This window comes from Apteryx rowi, unplaced genomic scaffold (genome assembly GCF_003343035.1).
Source record: "Apteryx rowi isolate R43461 unplaced genomic scaffold, aptRow1 scaffold_1611, whole genome shotgun sequence".
NCBI lineage: Eukaryota > Metazoa > Chordata > Aves > Apterygiformes > Apterygidae > Apteryx > Apteryx rowi.
In genome coordinates, this window is record NW_020447877.1 from 1,981 (window position 1) to 17,196 (window position 15,216).

At 43.7% G+C, this 15,216-nt stretch overlaps 1 protein-coding gene across 1 annotated transcript; it reads left to right on the plus strand.

Annotated features, from left to right (window-relative positions):
* Nucleotides 1-338: 338 nt before the first annotated feature.
* Nucleotides 339-14,596, plus strand: CD4 (CD4 molecule). Its single transcript, XM_026059904.1, has 10 exons — nt 339-617; nt 7,923-8,048; nt 10,335-10,490; nt 10,576-10,728; nt 10,979-11,254; nt 11,726-12,088; nt 12,200-12,442; nt 12,533-12,651; nt 12,893-12,960; nt 14,222-14,596. The coding sequence occupies exons 1-10, from the start codon at nt 608-610 to the stop codon at nt 14,232-14,234; spliced, it is 1,527 nt and encodes a 508-aa protein (XP_025915689.1). The 5' UTR covers nt 339-607; the 3' UTR covers nt 14,235-14,596.
* Nucleotides 14,597-15,216: the final 620 nt, after the last annotated feature.

Consider the following 15,216-nt stretch of genomic DNA (forward strand, 5'->3'; position numbering starts at 1 on the left):
GTGAAGCAGCTTTGTTGTTACCCCAATGCAATCCCTAGGAGACTGGTCCATGGGCCACTCTTCAAAGGTGACTTCACTTAGCAGTGACACAGAAGACAGGCTGGAAAATGGAGGCTGGCTTTCTCTTAGAGATTATCAGAGGCTTGGGCTACATCCTGAAGGCCCTGAGACTGGTTCAACTAACATGCTAATTTGTCATCTTTCTTTGTCAGTAGAACAGAACAGGTTTGCAACCATTCACTTTAAAGTCTCAACCCCGTCACGGCCTCCCATGAGTTGCCATATGGCCAATAGACTCTCTCTATTTTATACACTCATTCTCCCCAAGTGCTGTGCTACCTTCCATTACGGTCTCCATTTCAGTTCACACACAGGTTTAAGTTCACACACATTTGGAAAATCACCATCTACACAGAGAAGTACACGGATGTCAGCAGAGTCTGGACTGACAGCAAGATCTTACTGGCGCTTTTGTTGGAGAGGAGGAGACATAAAGGCTGACATCTGTTGAGCAACTTTCATTCTTCTATTGTTTCAGTCGTAGCTGCATTCTATCATTTACAGCAGGTGACAAACACAAGGGACAGAAACACAGAGACAGAGAAGAATGAAAAGAGGTAAGGAAACTTTCTTTCTTTCTTTCTTTGAAAAAATAAGAGTTTTGGGTTTTGTTTTTTTTAAAGTTGTAACTAATTTTACTATTCTGCGTAAGCCGCTGTTTCGGCCAGGACTATGGATGGATTGGTTTTGCCCCGCTTAAAGTTCTGACGTAAATGCATCTTGAACCTTTGAAATGCTGATAATCTTCTGGCTCTGCAGTTCTCCAAAGTCTTTTTTTTTTAAATCCAGAAGTGTTTTTCTCCCTGGATCTTTCCCTGAGAGGGGCAAAAAAAGGAGCTACAAAAAGTTCAATCTGTAGCGGAACCTGGGGATCTCATATATCTTTTAAACCCACGTATATTGATAGTTCTAAAAAATTTCCCCTACGAGGGCCTGTCTCCGGTAACCCTTCATCCCCAAGGGTTGCCCAAGCTTTTCTCTGCATGGTTGATGAGAGGCATGAAATGCACCGGGGAGCACCCCTCCACAAACTGCCACTTGCTATCACCTTTTCTATATGACCTCCAGAGAAGGGAATTTTGTTCTAAAAAAACCCTGAAAAATAATAAGATGCCAATCTCTAGCTAAGTAGGGAAGTCTACTTAAATGTGTATGTCTTAAGACTCGAGGGTTCTGTTCAGATAATCTAGGCTGACTGATTCACTGTGCAACACAGGCTGAAGATGCTGCTTCTAATCCACTAGCTCAAGGCTGAGTGAACAGAATTTCTAGTAGAAAGATAAATTATTTCAATTTAAGACACCAAAAAAGGGAATTGCCTTACCCATCCATGAGCTGCTGTGCTGTTGAAAACAGGAGTTTTGTTTCTGGGTTGAATTTTTCAACTTTCAGATGGTGAATCCTATTCAGCCTTTGACATCTGTCTCAAATATTCCTCTGCTTGGTAAAGAAAGCTTGAGCTTAAGTTACTGCTTAATTTTCTCTACTATAAACTAAATAGTCCTCTTAAATCCTTTGAGCAAATTATCCTCAAATCAATTCAAAAACCTTTTCTTTATCCTCCCCGGTGTTTCTAAAACATGGCTGCCAGAACTGTCTACAATGTAGTAGGATTTGTCTCATCTAAATCAATCAAAATCACCTTCACATTCCTATTCACTGTTCCTGGGCAGTGCATCCAAGGACTGTGTGCACACATTCTGCCACAGCCTTGTACCAGGACTGCATATTCATCAGAGCTAAGCCCCAGGGAAAAATTAAGGAACAGTATCTTGTGAATTCCCCAGGTGTACCTGGTATATTTTTGTTCTGAATGGGCTAGTATACACTGTTTTGCTATGCTGATGTTGTCAATATGTATATAGGCACTTTTCCAACCTGGACTGCAAATCAAATAAATTGAACGGTAAGACCCTGATCTTCCAATTTCAACAGCTGCAGTAATGATACCTGAACATGCACGTACATGGCTGTGGAGGGAGATGGAGGGCCTGTCCTTGGAGGACATCTCAGTACTGTTTGCTTGGCCCAGCCTCCAGCATATTCAGAAGGATACCTCCATGCTGTAATTGCAAACCGCAGGATGAAAGACTGTTTGGGGAGCCAAAAAGAGGAGGGTTAGGAGGAAAGACAAGGGACATGCAGAGGGGGAAAAAGCTCGGAAACTAAGTGCTGAAGGGCCTGTGAGGCAAACACAGGCCTTGGCCTCTTCTTAAGCAGCAAGAAGAGTTTAGAAGCTGTAGGGAATGGCCTGGGCTGCAGAGGTGGAATAGTTTTTCTTGGCCTTTGGGTGGGTAGAGACACACGACTGGAGACTTCCACGCAGATCACAAGGATTTGTGACTGGAAAGAGCCTGCTTTGCGTTCACGTGGCAACCTCACTACCATGCTTTGTCCCAGCAGTGGGGCACTCTCACTGTGATTGGGAACTTCCATTCGCACGACCCAACTGACCCTGGTCAAGCAAGGTCCTCTCCGAGCAGCTCTCAGAAGCTTGTTAATGGCCTGAGGCACTTGAGGGGAAATCAAGGTAGGGTCAGCAAGCTTGGTCGGCGTCTGTGTGGCAGCTGGGCTGTTTTATGCCCTGGGGTTCAGGGGAACAGTGGGGTCCATGAAGTGACCTTCAGCTCTGTCTGGCTTGTTGCTCTGTGCTGGCTATTTTTGTTGCATTTGGTTTCTTACCCTGTCCTGTGTTCACATATGTTTGCTTTAATGCTGATGAGTAATTTCAAAGAAACCACTACTTGGTAAAAGAGCCGATAAGCTTTGCTTTAGATGTTTGAATTGAGAGAAAGAAATGATCCTTGCTGAGTAACTGTATCTCAGAGCCCCAAAGTCAAGTCAAACTGATATGCAGGGACAGGAGATGCTGGGTTCCTCAGCTCTTGGCTGGCAGCAACCACGATGGGAAATTGGGTGCAGAAGTAGAGGCCGAGGTGTGAGAGCTCATGTGCAGATGGCTGGGAGGCCCTCCTCACCCCGTCAGAAGCAAGCTGCTGCTAGATCAAAAACACAGCCACAAGCAAGAGCGAGAGAAGAAAACACGGAAACCGCACCGCATGAAAGAGGCACATGAGCGCACCCGGAGAGGGAGATGGCCTGCTCTGTACTAGGAGCAGTTTCTGGGTTTTTTGTTTTTTAATTTCATTTTCCTACAGTGTCATGTCAGCGTCAGCCAGGAGGAGATCTCTGCAGCCAGCACCCTTTAGGACTCTGTGCTGTTTTACGGCTAGAGGAAACGAGGGGCTGATGGCTCCTCGCTGACACAGATGTTCTCCAGGCCAGATTTGGTCCTGTAGACATCATTCCCCTGAACCAAAAGACCAGTCACTACCTCAGCTCTCACTTCCCTATCCCTCAGAGAGGTAGGGATCATTAAAATAAGTCAAGAAGAAAATTAAACCAGTTTAGTAAAAGAGGGGAATTAAAATGAAATGGAAATCAGTGTTCACTTGGGAGGGAGTCCTGCTCCTCCTTCACTAGAAATACTAATAAATCAAATATGCCTGGACTGTTTCTGGCACTGAGGCCAACTGGCCTGATATGGTTCGGGCTATTAAGCTCACTTAACCTCCAAAATGAACTGGCTGCATGCCAGCTGCTTAATGGGAGTGATCTCTGGCCCATGCTCACACCTAAGTGGAGCCCTGGAATTACTTAGGAGAGCGTAGTTTGTCTTGGGCCAAAAATGTGTCAGGAAATGTTCTAACAATTTAACAGGACTGATGAGTGTGTTCCAGTGCCTCAGGACAATCCTGGCACCGTTTAATTTATGAGTACCATCATAAGATACAGCTGGACTACCTATAAGGAGACTGCAGGTCCACTACAGGCACCAGCTAATGATCCTGGCTTGTTAATTTAACACAGTAGAGAGACTTATTCACCGAGATCTGCAGACTCCTGACTTAGTTGCCGTTGCTGGTAATCTGACTGGGTGGAATACAAAAGGAGATGGAAAGACAGAGGAAAATATGGAAAGAAGAGTGAATGAGAGATCAAAAGAAACAAACAGGGAGAGAAAAAGTGTATGAAAGAATTTCTAGCTGAAGGCAACCCATTTTGCCTGCTGACTTGTAACATGTAGGTGATCATCATCATATTGTAGACAACTGCCACAAGAATATGAAGCATGAATGGGGATATTTGTGTGGAAAGATGAGAAGAAACAGCAGAACAAGGTTTAAAAGATGCATCAATCTGTATCAGCCACACTGTGTAAGGTCAGCAGTTCACCAATACTACAGTGCTTTGGTTGCATGATTTCATTCAGTAACCAGATAGCAAGAAGGTGAAGAACAAACTGAAGCCATAAGATAACAGGAAGATAGAGATTCCCAAATAAAACAGAATGATGCTGCGTGATTCAGCAATTTTGTTAATTTTTACCTGTTCCATTACCTTCAGTATTTATATCAAGTTAAATGACTTAAAATATTTGCAACCCAGCACTGGCTCTGTTAATTTGCAGATTTCACTGCAGATTGGGGGTTGACCTTTCCTGCTGGTCTCAGTGGGATAGGTGATGCGAGTGTTCACAGCAGAGACTAAGTTTCTTCAATCCTTTTAGGAATATATCTTATTTAGGGCCCTATGCCAGTTCTCAGTTACAGATGTTTCTTCTAAGTGTATTGTGATACATACAGGTGCCTTGTTGCAGCTGCTTTCTTTATTCTGTAGCATAGCCCTGCCAACTGCTTGACCACTGCCTTCATATCTTGTTGGAAGTGATCTCCAATTGTTTGCACTGGCTCCTTCATTTTACTGTTTGCACAGAAAATGGCTGATGTAAATAATCCCTGGAACAGGGTTTCTTTTGTTTTGCATAAGACAATCCACAAATCTTCTCTGACTGTGTCTTTGCCATCTATTTCTCCTTTGAGGGTGCACATGACTGCTGTTGTGCTCTTGTACCTGTATTTCTTTCATGTGTGTATGACAGTGTGTCTGTCTAGCTGTCAGGTAGATGGTTATCCTGACCTGATCTCCATATAAATGTAGTGCTGGTGTTTTCATCTACTCTTTGATTGCTTCATGTGTTCTGGTCATTAAAGTTAATTTCAATATTAAATTATCCTCTACTATAATATATTATATTTAATATTGTACATAGTACATATAAATATAGTACAAAATAATTCTTGTATTTCTTTTGAGTTCAATCCCATTATGATTCCAGCCTTCAGTCTATCATGCCATCTGTGAAAGGAGGTTTCTATTATGCACTGTAGCTGAGTGACCCTCTCACCAGTTATTCTACTGACCTCTCTGAAAACAGGTTAAAATTAGTCTTTTTGTTAGGGATCCTGATCTTCTTGGACTTGGATATCTTCTCCCCCAGCCCCTCCCCTACATATCAGTCCTGCTTCTAAAATGTGATTTTCTTCATTGACAGCATCCATAGTGTTTTTCCATACCCTATGAAAACAGGATTTGGCTTGTTCACATCACTCCCCACTGCTTACCCTCTGAGTTTTGTCAGCTTCTGTCTGACCCTTCATTTGAGGACAGGGAGATGTTATGTTTCAGATGCTTCAGCCCACAGAATACGCTATTCTCTATCTGTTGGCTTCCCCACAGTCTTTGTTTAAAAAAAGTTTTACTTTAAGTGTCAGCAGTCAGGTTCTATTTTAGTTTAGATGAAACCTCTCTTTCTATAGACGAAGCCCAAGCTTTCTGCACAGGTGATCTGTGTTCCTCAGTTCCTGATGACCACATACCTCTCTTCTTTATACTGCTCTCTGTCATGCTCTGCAGCTCTAGCACTCCAATTCATCCTACATATGTTTCTAGAAGCATTTCCAGCTTTTAACTTCCTATCTTACAAGCTAGATTTTGCCTGTAAAATTTTTTCTGAGCTGTGTCTATGCTGTCAATATTCACACAGTACCCTTTAGCTCCCCTTCACAAACCTGATGTCCTCCTGCCTTGCCTCTTCCTGATCAGTACTGACCTTAAAGGTGGGACTCTTCTGTGCTACTCCTGCTGCCCCATCAGCAGTCTCCCTCACCCCTTACATTTTTTCCTCAGCTCAGTCATCCCAGCCTCAAAAGGCCGCATGGAGGTCTCTGTCTGATGGACCATGGATGCCTGTACCATGTGCATAATTGTACTGCCTGCCAGCAACAGGTCCATGTAGAGCTGACACTTAATACAGGAAACAGGGAAGGCCCACTCCAAGGCTGACTTCCACCTACCTCTTGAAAGGGGGACAGGTTCTCTTTTAGCCTGGTTTTGGGGGAAGGAAGTTGCTTCTCTTTTTTTGTTTGCTTTCCAGACCAGCTAACCTGCTTGGCTTCCATTTTGTGATTTCTCTCTTGATTTACAGATGGAGAGCTTAGCAATCTCTTCCCACCAGCAGCCATAGTCCCCTTCACCTTGTCTGCCCACCCAGTTCCAGTTTATACCAGCACTTGGTCTCTGCCAGCCAGATCCTCCACCTAATTTGATGACTCATCTTAACAGGATAGTTAGCTCCCAATTCCCATCTAAGGTTTTGTGACCATCGATGCAATTTCTCCTTTCTGACCTCACTCTTCCCTTTGTTGCACAGTCCTAAGAATTCAAGCAAGTCTTTCAAAGAACATCAGACTTGGTTATCAAGATTTTTAAGGCAAGAAATAAGCAGACAAAAAAACAAACTAAAGAAAAATATTAACAAGAGCCTAAAGATGGCCTTACTCAGAGAATCACAGAATCACTCAAAAAGATTTAGATGGGAAAGATCCTCTGGAGTTCTTTAGACCACTCCCCTGCTCACAGCTGGGCTGACTCTGAAACTAGATCATGTTGCTCAGGTTACCAGGGGACCTCTGAACCTCTCCGAGGGTGGAGATTCCCCAGCCTCTCTAGGTATCTATTCCAATGCCGCACCACCCTCAGTGCGAAGAAATTTTTCCTTATATCTGGTCAAAATTTCCTTGCTGTAACCTGTGGCCACTGCCTCTTATTCTTCTACTGTGCACCTGTTAGAAGAGTATGGCTCCTTCTTCTCTGTAATGCCCTTTAGGTAATGGGAGGCTGAAATTAGATCCCCCCTTTGGCCTTCTCTTCTCCCTGTCAAACCCAGCTTTCTCAGTCTTTCCCTGTATATCCTGTGCTCCAGATCCCTCACCATCCTAATAGCTCTCTGTTAGACTCCCTCCAGTTTGTTGGCACCTGTCTTGTACTGGGGGCCCAAAACTGGATCCTGTATTTCAGATGAGGCCTCAAATGTGCCGTGCAGAGGGAAATAATTGCTTCCTTTTACTCGCTGGCTGTGTTCTCGCTAATGCAGCCCAGTATATGTTTAGTCTTAATTGCTGCAGGAGTGCATTGGTGATAATCCATCATAGTGAAGTAAAAAAGGACAGACACCTGTTTTTTTTTCCCCTCTTGCTCTGTAAGTCACATAGCTTTTTTTGCTGCTCTTTCAAAAAAAAGCTATTATTTCTGCCATTCTCAGAGAGAAATGTAGAGAAAATATTCATTCTCTGTCTACTGTCAAAGCTGCACATGCCTGCCATGGAATCACAGCTCCAGAGTGTCTTTTCTATGTCTTTCCAAGTGTAATGGCTCCCCTTATTCAAAAACTTACATGGCAGCAAGGTCTTGGCAAAATAAAAACCTGCAGTACCATGAAATCCAGATATCTAAGGCTGAGTAAAATAAATTGTTTAATACCAAACTCTGGGGAACATTGTGGCTGGATTCTTTGCTGACACACAGAACTCAGGTGACTCTACCATTGACTTTCTACTTCACTGCATGGGAGCACTGAAGGATGCTGGGTACTGACTGAGAACATGGCCTCACTCACCGTGGATTATACAAGGCCTGAGAATCAATCATTATTAACACCATGTCTGGGTTTTCCATGTTAGCATCCCTTCGTACCGACAACATTTCCGCCCTCCAGTGCACAGCAAGGAAGAACATTCCCATGAAGATGGAGTCATGCAGCATGATGGTGAACAGAATTCTTGCTGTCTTCTTGGTTATGCAGTTGGGTGAGTCTTTGGCTGCGCAGGGAAAATTGTCTCAGCCGAACTCTGGCAATTCTTATAGCATTTCTACAAGTCTCATAATATTTGGTGTGTTTTTAGGCTCCTTGTGATTTTCCATCAAAAATATTCTTTTTGTATTTTTTAATAATGATTGTCATCTATTGATAGGAGTGAATTCATAAACTGTCTTATGACAAAAGGGGTCAGTTCACCTTCCCTGAGACTACCGACAATTCTCCAAGGGGTCTGCCTGCTCAGAGAACAGTCTCATGTGGCTTCATGCAGATTCACTCAGGCAATTCTCTCCATAGTGATGCAGATATAAGAGCTACCCTCTTACCTGCTTTTCTGACCCACACCTGCACTCTGTGGTGGTGGAACTCTCTGTGGGGCAGAGCTGACCAAAGAACAAGCCAGAGATTGATAACAATCGGTTCTCAACCCTCAGGATTAGCAGGGAGAGAGGAGAATCCTGCTTCGAGAGGCCATATGGCTGCCTACATCTGTGTCCCCTTATTTCAGAGGTAGCATGGGCAGGTCAGATTGTGGGACTCAGGTTGTTCCCAACCCATCTGCTGTGCCTGCCGGCAGAAACCAAGATCTGCAATCTCACTCTCAAATCAAATATGGACAACTTCACTGCAGTGATGCAAGACTGGAGTTTCTGTGGGAACCAAAGCATCTATCATTACATTTTAAATCTCACGCTGGAGGGGATGGGAAGAGGAGATAGGGATCATAAGTGGTGAGTGCATAGGAGTGGTAGTACACTAGCATATGACTTTGAAAATGTTGCCATAAAAGAGCATGACTGCCAGATGGGGAAGATATACCCTTCAGAATCAAGGTTCAAAAAACTTGTGTGAATGTGTATAAATGTTTTATGAGGAACTTGTCCTTTGTGCAGAGCCATTTCCTGAGTCAAATACAACCCGGATCCCACATACTCAGCACAGAGTGCAAAATACTGCCCTCCACACCACCTCCAGTTTCCTGGGTAAAAACTTGACATCATTGTGAATTTCTAATCACAGATTTGCCATTACAAATTTGATGTTACTCACTTGTTCAGATTGACTGCTAATATTATAATATTTGGTGGTATTTTTCATGTTCTTTTTCCAAGAATGGAAGGAGACTGAACATGACTAAATCTGCATTTCTCAGATACTCAGCTTTAGTTCCTCTGGTTGCAGAAGAAAGCTTGGATCTCTTTTATACACCCTAGAAACAAAACCAAAGCAAAAGATACCATCTCTTCTTAACAATATTCTTAATTTCACATTTTAAAACAAATTCATCATTTTCTGTGACCCTACGCGTGATTACTGAATGCCTGGATTGGCGATGTTGCTGATTACCCATGCTGTTGGAGAAATTTGTAACTTGTGGAATTCCAGCTTGGGGAAAAACCTCCATTAAACTCATGTAAGCTTTTTATTCTGCACTTCTGTGGCTCTCCAGTACTAGGGTCACCTGAGGGATTCACAGACCCATGCAGGTTAGGCAGTCTGAGAGCTTACCAGCAGTGGGGCAGGGAACTACAACCCCCTTATTCCCAAGCATATCTCTGGCAACACAATCTCCTTTTGGTGCTCTTCTTCAGAAATTCCCTTTAGAATGAAAAAAAGGAATTGGTTCTCCCAAGAATCCACTCCCGAAGTTTCTTCAACTTTATACATCCTACTTCTTTTACTACCACATATCTCTCATCCCCAGAACAGGAGCCTGACATTAGACCACCCATCTTTCTTACTTTTTTACCCTTTCCCCTCATTTCCTTGGGCTTCCCATCTTGCTCCACGTAAAAGTTGGAAGAAGGGACAGGCAAATTTGCCAGTGTTGCCTTGACTGGCTGTCTTGACTGGGAAGTGAAGGAGGGATGGGTGGTCCATATGCAATCCTGCTTTTGATACCAGTAGGACAACTAAATCTGGTCTGGTGGGAAAAAGGTTTCTTTAGTAAAACAGTTTACACCTTAAAATTGTGAACGATGGTGAATCCGCCACAATCATTGGCATTTTTCCTATTTCTGAATGTATGTAAAACAGAATTGCCATTAGTTGGATAAAGAGCAGTAAGGGAGAGGGGGGGGGAAGCTACGGAGCTGGAAAGGAAAGAGGTGGATTGATGACACAAAGGAGTGAAAAATTGAGAACCTGAGGATTATCTTCCCATCATCTGGGAAAAGGAGGAGAGAAATCTGCATCTTCCTGAAAGGAGGGGAGATATCATTGAGCTACCCTACAGAAAGTGATTGTATGCTTATTTTGGGCGATTGACTTTTAGGTCTGATCCCCATTATGGCTCAGAAAGAGGAACTACAGACTGGGATTGCAGGACAGAAGGTGATCCTGAACTGTAAAGGCATAACTCATGAAGCACCAGTGACCTGGAAGTACAATGCAATTGTTGTTAGGTGGTTTAGAAGTAGCCATATGAAAGGTAAAACTTCCAATTCATCACCCTCTCTTCCCAGTATATGGCTGAGAAATTGCTTCCCTCCTAAATGTGCTTATTGTTTCAAAAGGCAAAGGCAAAGCTCCAATGACTGATCGATCTGAAATGGACCAGAATAATAAATCTCTGATGGTGTCAGATTTGAGGCTCTCCGACGCTGGCAGCTACAGCTGTGAATGTGAATCTCGCCCAGTGGTCACTATCTCATTGCATGTCTTTGAATGTGAGTGATCAGAGGCATTTATCCATGAAAAAGAGAGGAGGGAGGAGACCATAAGGTTTTGAGAAACCTCTTTGCTGAGATTTTTTTTCCAGTTGCCATTTCCTGTGGTGTGGGCTATCATAATTCATTTCTCCTCCCTTTCCAAGGCATAAGGTATCTCAAAGTCTCTATTCTCCTGTTTGCTGAGACACTGTTCCCTTGCTTTCAGGAAGAGGAGTGGACTTACTGGCTGGGCTTTTTCTCTTTACAGTGACAATCTCTTTAAATGGGCACTTTCTGCCAAATGAAGCTCCTGAGCTGAGCATAACGCAAAATTCATCCGATTCCCAACCTGATCTCAGCATCAGATTGTTCAACAATCACAATAACACAGAAACACCAGAAATCTTACGAAAGGAGGCCCCTCGCAAATACATACTGAAGCTAAAGAAACTGCAGCCTAAGGACAGTGGGACCTGGAGATGCCACATCCATTCAGACTCTCCATTGATTAATCAGAACATTGTCTTTGATTTGAAGGTATTAGGTATGTGACAACAAAAATCTTGATGCAGAAGCTCCAGCTCACATGCAGTGCTCTCTCCAGCTCATGAGCTGAGCTTTTACTTTCCAGCATCCCAAGCAATGGTGTTGCAGGGCCAATTTCTCAGGGCCTCCAACACCACAGCTAGTGGATTGCCCTGCTACCTGAGCTCTGTCCCTTACTTCCTCCTGTTTTCCTTTGCAGGCTTGCCCTAAAAGATCCCTCTCTCCTTGCAGTTTGCTCTTCTCAGCTTTGGTGGGCTTGGGAATTTTGGCTCTTTAAAAAAGTTAGCTCAGACGCTAACTGTTTGTCCTCCCTGGGATATTTTGTGTCTTTTCTCTGAGTCCTCTCTCAGCTGAGCACCGCGTGCATCTCTGTAAGTGACTAGAGAGTTCCAGATCAAGGGTGCACACAGTGAAGTATAGTCACTGCTTTCCCTGCCTCTGTTTGTATTTCTGTCTGTTCTGAATTCAGGTTTTCAAAATCCAGCCTTGGAAAGAAAGTACTCAACTGTTGACAGCACTGTCAACTTGTCATGGCATCTGAACTTCCAGGAGATAAAATGGAAAGAAGGTTTCACAGGACAACTGAATTGGAAACCACAGGGAAATACAACCTCTTATATGCTATTTGACTTCAATGTCACAGCCTGGGGAAAGCAGCATGTGACCAAAAAGAGTAGCCCCTTTCTGTTTGAGGAAAATACAACGGGATCTTCAGGTGTCCTGGAAGTGAAACTCAAAAAAGTCCAGTTCAAGCACTCTGGACAGTACCAGATCCAGCTGGTGTACAACAGAAGATACGTACAGAGCAAGATAGAGCTCTTGGTTATGAAAGGTGAGAAGCAGGTTGGGAGCTGAGGAGCTGCTGAAACCCAGAAGCCACAAGGGTATGGATGGACCTATCCTCCCATCCTCCCCTTCATGTGTCTCTTTCTTATCTTCACAGTCTTGGCTAACCCTGTTGGGCCACTTGCCAGAGGGGCTGAGATGACCCTGCTCTGCCAGGTCTCTAGTCCCCTCCCACCCAATGCCCATCTATGCTGGGAACGTGTGAATGGGACTCAGATGGACTTTAAGAAGTCAAAACAGAATGAAGCAAAGGTGGAGGTGACCGTCAGTACTGCAGGACTGTGGAACTGTCACCTCATAGAAGACAACAACAGGAAGATCAGTCTTAATTACACTGTGGGTATGGAAATTACCGTCATGTTTCTGCCTCCACTCAAAGGGCTTAAACTACTGTCTGTGTCTGCCTCTGAATACTTTTCTTCTTCCACAGAGGAAGCTCCTGTTTGGATTAGCTATGTGGTAATTGGAGCAAGTACTGGAGCCAGTGTGTTGGTGTTTGGCATTGCATGCTTGTGTATAATCGCTGGTATGAGCTGGCAGCGGAGAAGGGTGAGTGCCCTGGTCCCAGGGAAAGGTGAAGAGATGGCTGTCTCCCCAAAGTATAGGAGGAGTTTGAGCTGTCTGGGAACAAGGCAGAACAGATAAAGGGTCAATCTTTTCACTTATACCAAATGGTGAGAGATGGTCTGCAGATAGTGGGGATGTCAGAAAGCGGTTTACTACCACTTCAGAGGAAAGCATTTTAAGCATAAAAACATCCAATTGTGATTTATCCCTTCTATCTTGGCAGCAACGGGCAAAAAGGATGGCACTAGCTAGACAACATTGGCTGGAAAACAGGACGTGTCAGTGTCAACAGTAAGTGGTAATGAGGGCGCCTGGAATGGGCAAAGACTCTGGCTTCAAGAAAGGGGAGCTGGATGGTTGAGCAGGGAGGACTGGAGCATGGCCCTGCTTGGTGTCTACACTACAGCTGCATCTTACTTATGTTGATAATCTGAATGATATTCCTGTATGTTTAATGAATTTCTTGTTATACCCCAAACCTGTGGTAGCACTGTGCTGACAAATTTTGGAGTGGAGAAGTTTCACCTGAATTGCCTTTATATTGAGAAACGTTTGCCAAACCCAGGCAGGAGTTTCAGATTCCTCTGGTTGGATTCAGAGTGGATCTGTGAACTAGATATTGAGGTTGTAAATACTGAGGTGGGAGGCACCCAACCAAACTCAAGGATGAAAACCAACTTTGTAAAACTTATAAGATCCATAATGTCACTCCAGCTGTGCTAGCACAGTGCTGAACAGCAGTCTGTGAAAATTGCCAATAACCTCTTGGGAGCAAGGAGAGAGAAGAGAAAATCACAAAATAAGGTGAACTCTGCCCTCTCTCAAAGGCCTTGGGCAATATTAAATATACCATCACATCCTGGCCTTTCTCATGGGAACAAGGATTTCTCATCAGAAAAGCTGCTATTTTAAGGACTTTAGGCTTATATGGCATTAGAAACAGCTGTGGAGAAATACTGGCAACTAGTCTGTCATTGGAAGTGGAGAGCTAGGGACAGTATAAATGATTGCACATACCAGTTCAATAAATAGGTAGGTATAGAACTGTACTTCTTGATTTTCACACTGAATACAGTGGCAAACTGTGATAGTTTGATTTGCACTCTTTTCACCGTCAGTAAGAATTCAGTGAGAATGACTATTGGTAAATATGACTTCATAGCTGGGATATGCGATGAAGAGTTGGTTAGCATTAGATGTGTCATAGAAGTCATCTCATTTTCACCTACTTTTCATCAAGGTCAAAAATGATCCCTGTTAGGAGGGGACAAAAACCATGCAACTACATAAAAATTAGCTAAACCTGTGCAATACAGTTGTTCTTTAACCCTCTCTGCCAAGTAAGCAACTCAGTACAACTACAACACAAACCACAGGCCCGTGTATGCACAAATAACTGTCTGCCTCCTGAACTGCAGGAGGGAGGCAGTCATTCTACAGTCTTGGCCCTCTAGACTGGACAAAGATCTGGGGGGCTGGCTGGTTCGCAGTATCAAAATAAGGCCTTTCACCTCTCCAGGACTGCTGCTCACATAATTCTTTTCTCTTGCAGCCGGCTGAATTAGTAGTATTGCAGCACTTGAGCCAGAAGAATTGCTGAAGTCTTGGCCTGTAACAAAACACCTGCCAACCCACAGTGCTTCCTGTGAATCCATCTCCCCTTCTCCTCTTTTGATGTAATTCTTATTCCTTCATCTTCCTCCCAATCTAATGCCATGGAGGGATGTTGTCTGGCTAGGAGCCAAAGGGCAAGACAAGAAACCCTGTAGGATTATGGTTGAGCCCCAGTTCTATAATGAGAGACAGTGAATAGAAGGGTATACATACTTGTATTTTGCTTATGCACTTAATTTGACCTTCTTGTGGAATTTATTGTATACACTTATTTTATCTGCCTGAGCTACAATAAATTACTTCAGGGGTTTCTTTGCAAGCTGGACTAATTTTTTTCTGATGCATTCTCATCTGATTCAAATATAACGTGCGTTTCTCCCTTTCGTGCTAGGATGTGGAATCCTCATTCCCATTATCTCCTACTTCCCAGGCTGCCAGAAACCTTCCCTAACTTACCTGTCTTCAGCTGTCCATGAAACCTACCTATCTTCATTGGCCTTTCCATAGCAGTGTGAACCCTACTGCACTCTCCTCCCCAGCCCTGTCCTCCAGCCGGTGGTCCTCACTCCTCCCAACACCTCCAGCTGTCATCTCTTCCATGCCCCCTAGTCACAGATTTCCACAGAACAAACCAATGCACAGGTAAAAACAGCACAAGCAATAGGAATATCCAGGACTCATTTTGCTGGGAAAACAGTTCAGGAAACCGATGACTTCAGGAAAGGCAGAATTAAATCAGAGCCCGAAGAAGTTGTGAATGTTTATCTAGAGAGTAAGTTTGGGAAAAGTGTGACAAAGAAGTTTCCTAGCAGAACAAGACAGCTTTGGTCTATGTAAGTCAGCAAATTGCACAGAACAGATGCTTTTGAGAACTCCATTGAGAATGGCAGCTCTTTGTTGGCTGAGAGAAATGGAAGAGAGAGTGAAAAGTCC

What these genes read in the sequence shown, in the direction of transcription:
- CD4 (XM_026059904.1), top strand. An exon ending in CTCATTGCATGTCTTTGAAT is followed by an intron (nt 10,729 to 10,978) that starts GTGAGTGATCAG and finishes TTCTCTTTACAG; the next exon opens with TGACAATCTCTTTAAATGGG. An exon ending in CAGTCTTAATTACACTGTGG is followed by an intron (nt 12,443 to 12,532) that starts GTATGGAAATTA and finishes CTTCTTCCACAG; the next exon opens with AGGAAGCTCCTGTTTGGATT.